The 3,641-nt window shown below is 52.2% G+C and overlaps 1 protein-coding gene across 1 annotated transcript; it reads left to right on the top strand.

Annotated features, from left to right (window-relative positions):
* The first annotated feature begins 695 nt into the window (after nt 1-695).
* On the top strand, nt 696-3,189 carry HNRNPA0 (heterogeneous nuclear ribonucleoprotein A0). Its single transcript, XM_024202110.3, has one exon. It carries the CDS (start codon nt 974-976, stop codon nt 1,898-1,900), a length of 927 nt encoding a protein of 308 aa, XP_024057878.1. The 5' UTR covers nt 696-973; the 3' UTR covers nt 1,901-3,189.
* Nucleotides 3,190-3,641: the final 452 nt, after the last annotated feature.

The following is a 3,641-nucleotide window of genomic DNA, read 5'->3' as shown; positions in this document are numbered from 1 at the left end:
ATTCAATAATCCCTCATGGCCGCGTGGTGGGGGGGCTGTGTGAGGTGCTTGGAAAGAGTCACGTGCTGGGGGCGGGTGGCTCCCCCACCCCCTCGACGGGAGAGTTGGTTGGTGCGGCCTCTCTCTCACTTCATTAAGGGAGGGGGAGGGGGGACTATGATGACTGAAACCGCTTCCTAACGGTCAGCTTTTCAAATGCTCCCGCGCGGCCTGGCATGAAAGCTACGCTACCCCCTTCCCCCACCCGCGGGGGCGGGGCTAGGGCTCCTGGGGGGAAAGCGCGCGGCTGGGAAGGAGGAGACCTATTGGCTCACATCCGCTGGGTTGACGCATTGGCGCAGCCTCAACCCGGTCCCTCCCTCCCCCTTCTACTCTTCGCTCGGCGCGAGTTGTGGCTGCAGAATCTTATTAGTCGACTCTTGATTAGGCCCCGCCTCTCCGCCCGCGGCTTTAGAGGAACTCTATTGGTTCCCCAGGACGTCAGTTACTAACACACTCCCGCCCTCTCGTTGCCTCTTGCGTACGCGCGGTGGAGGTCGCATAATCCGATTAGTCCTAGCTGCCGTCAATCACTAACGAAGCCCCGCCCCCTAAAGAATGACTCGTTCACGTAGGCGGTTGCGCCTTTCTATTGGCCCAGTTGGCGCCGAGGGCGTGTGCTGCGGCGGCACGGCGGGCGGGGCTCCCAGCGTCCCCTTTGTGTGAGCAGCACCAGTTGCCGGCCGAACGCCTGAGGAGTAGCAGCCGCCATTTTGTGCGTGTCGGTGTGCTCCCCACCCCCAGGCCCCTTTTCTGTGGTACCGGCGGCGGCCAGGTCGCTGGCGAGGCTACGCCACGCCAAGGAGGAGCCGCGGCAGCTGCTGCTGTCTTGAAGTTGCGGTGCTCGTTGAACGTGGAGAGGCCTGAGCTTCCCCCCAGCAGGAGGCGGAGTCTCGGCGCCAGGCCTAGGCGCAGCCCCGGCGGAGGCGGCAGCATGGAGAATTCGCAGCTTTGCAAGCTGTTCATCGGCGGCCTGAACGTGCAGACCACAGAGGCCGGGCTCCGGGAGCACTTCGAGGCCTACGGCACCCTCACCGACTGCGTGGTCGTGCTCAACCCGCAGACCAAGCGCTCCCGATGCTTCGGATTCGTCACCTACTCGGCTGTGGAGGAGGCCGACGCCGCCATGGCCGCCTCCCCCCACGCTGTGGACGGCAACGCGGTCGAGCTGAAGCGGGCCGTGTCCCGGGAGGACTCGGCCCGGCCGGGGGCCCACGCGAAGGTGAAGAAGCTCTTCGTGGGCGGTCTAAAGGGGGACGTGGGCGAGGGGGACCTGGTCCAGCACTTTAGCCAGTTCGGCCCGGTGGAGAAGGCCGAGATCATCGCCGACAAACAGAGCGGCAAGAAGCGCGGCTTCGGCTTCGTCTATTTCCAGAACCACGACGCCGCCGACAAGGCCGCTGTAGTCAAGTTCCATCCGATCCAGGGCCACCGCGTGGAGGTCAAGAAGGCCGTGCCCAAGGAGGACATCCAGTCGGGCGGGGGAGGCGGTGGCTCCTCTAGGCCTTCCCGGGGCGGCAGGGGAGGAGGACGAGGACGGGGCGGCGGCGGATCCGGCAACCGGGACCACAACGGTCTCTCCAAAGGAGGCGGCGGCGGCTATAATAGCTACGGAGGCTACGGCGGAGGCGGCGGCTACGGATCTTACAGCAGCGGCTCCTACGGAGGAGGTGGTGGAGGCGGAGATTACGGCAACGGGTACGGCGGGTTCGGCAGCTACAGCCAACATCAGTCCTCCTACGGCCCCATGAAGAGCGGCGGAGGAGGCGGAGGAGGGGGCGGCAGCTGGGGAGGGCGCAGTAACAGTGGACCGTACAGAGGAGGCTATGGTGGGGGAGGGTATGGCGGCAGCTCCTTCTAACCGGCGGCGCCCATACCCATTGGGGGTGGCATGGAGAGCCCTCCCTTTGTTACGGGGCAGCTTCTAATGGTTTCTCCTCTCACTCGCCTAAGGGCAGTTCCTAGTAAATGCCTCCCCTGCTGTGGGAGCAGCTCCTAAATGCCCTCTGGGGGTCGCCTCTGCCTGTGCCACTTCTTTCTCTCTGAAGATGGACTGGGCCCCACACACACATACTTTGTGTTACAGTCATTGATGGACTCTATTTTTTTATTATTACTTGGACCTTGGTCGTTTTTATACTAGCAATGAAAATGTCTTGTTTTAATTTGTTTTTTGGGGTGTGGGGTGGGCAATGTCTTGCTGATTCTGAAGTAAAAACTGGGGAGGGAGATGGGGCGGGGGGGAATTTACTTTGTTGTAAGGACTCGATACCTGGCTACTACATTTTTTTCCCTACAAAATCTGCTCGGATCCATGACTGAAATTAACATTTCTGTAAAGGAGGAAAAAATCGTTTTTACGTTTTTTATTTTTTAAATAAATCATTGTGTTCATTGACCTTTACATGTCTAACTTTTTTCCTAGGATCCATTCCGTACGGTTTAAGGCTTTTCTGGGTTTGAAACAAGTATTGTTCCTCTGCTTTTATTTCTCTATGTATTTAGAGACTTTATTGCCAGTAAAGGTCCTAATTTACTTTTTGATGTCCCATTAGTGGATTTATTGGTTTTCAAACACTTTATGGAAACTTTTTGAAGTACTAATTGGTGGATGTGGTCTGTTTTTTAAATATTCATTCTCACTTTTGCAGTTTGTGTGCATCCACCATCTTGTACTAGGCAGTTTGATTGACGTGCTGACATGGTTGGTCAATTTTTTCTATAGGACTTTTCCATCAAGTATGTACTGTGTAGTTCTAAAGAAATAGTTTGTGTTAAGCATGTGCTTCATTCATATAAAATGTTCAAAATTTCCAATTGCATAGTTTCAGATCCTCTTATTGGCTTGTCTGTAAATGATTCGTTACAGGAAAGGGTCAACATTTATCTCTTCAATTAAATGCCTACTTGTTTTCATAGTACCAGGGTAAAACAGACTTTTCACTTGGTCTGAACTATTGTCCTTCGTTAAAGTTCCCAGAGAATCCTTTGCAGCACCATCTACTGGCAGAATGGCAGAACCACTGCTCTAGGCTTCATTGCAAACAGAGGCAAATTGTTTGCTAACTCTACTAGATTTTTGAAAGCTGTCTTATGCCATTAAACGTTCGGTGTAAACTGAAATAAAAATCAAATCTGCATGTGACTAAAGATGGGCTCCCTGCATATTGACTGAAACAAAATGGATTTGAATATCTGCTTCAGTACATTTCTAAAACTCTTATAACTGCCCATCCTTCAAAAGAAGTGATAATCTAAATTGTTTGGGCAAAGTGCTATGATAAATGAGCCAGCTAAGTGTACCAGTAACATAGGTGCCAGTTGTAAAGCAAAATATCTGTGTAGTCTGCTTGATTAACAAATGTATATTTGTAGCCCTTTCACGCAATAGAATTAAAGTTTGTTGTTTATTTGAAAAAAAAAAAAAAAAGGCGCAATGTTATAGGGGAAAACTGCCTTCCTGGATAGAAATATAGAATAGCATCGTTTATGGGTTTATGGATATCACAAATAAAGAATTGAATTCCTTACATGCTTGAGTGAGAGTATGTATGACATGGGGCATGGATTTAAAAAAAAAAAAAAGTAAAATCACTTTGATT

This window comes from Terrapene carolina, unplaced genomic scaffold (assembly GCF_002925995.2).
Source record: "Terrapene carolina triunguis isolate 2854851 unplaced genomic scaffold, T_m_triunguis-2.0 Scaffold629, whole genome shotgun sequence".
In the NCBI taxonomy this organism is placed as follows: domain Eukaryota; kingdom Metazoa; phylum Chordata; order Testudines; family Emydidae; genus Terrapene; species Terrapene triunguis.
The sequence above is the reverse complement of the archived record's forward strand: the minus strand, read 5'-3'. Positions and strand labels throughout refer to the sequence as shown.

Coding starts and splice junctions, on each gene's coding strand:
- HNRNPA0 (XM_024202110.3), top strand. CDS start 974: ATGGAGAATTCGCAGCTTTGCAAGCTGTTCATCGGCGGCCTGAACGTG.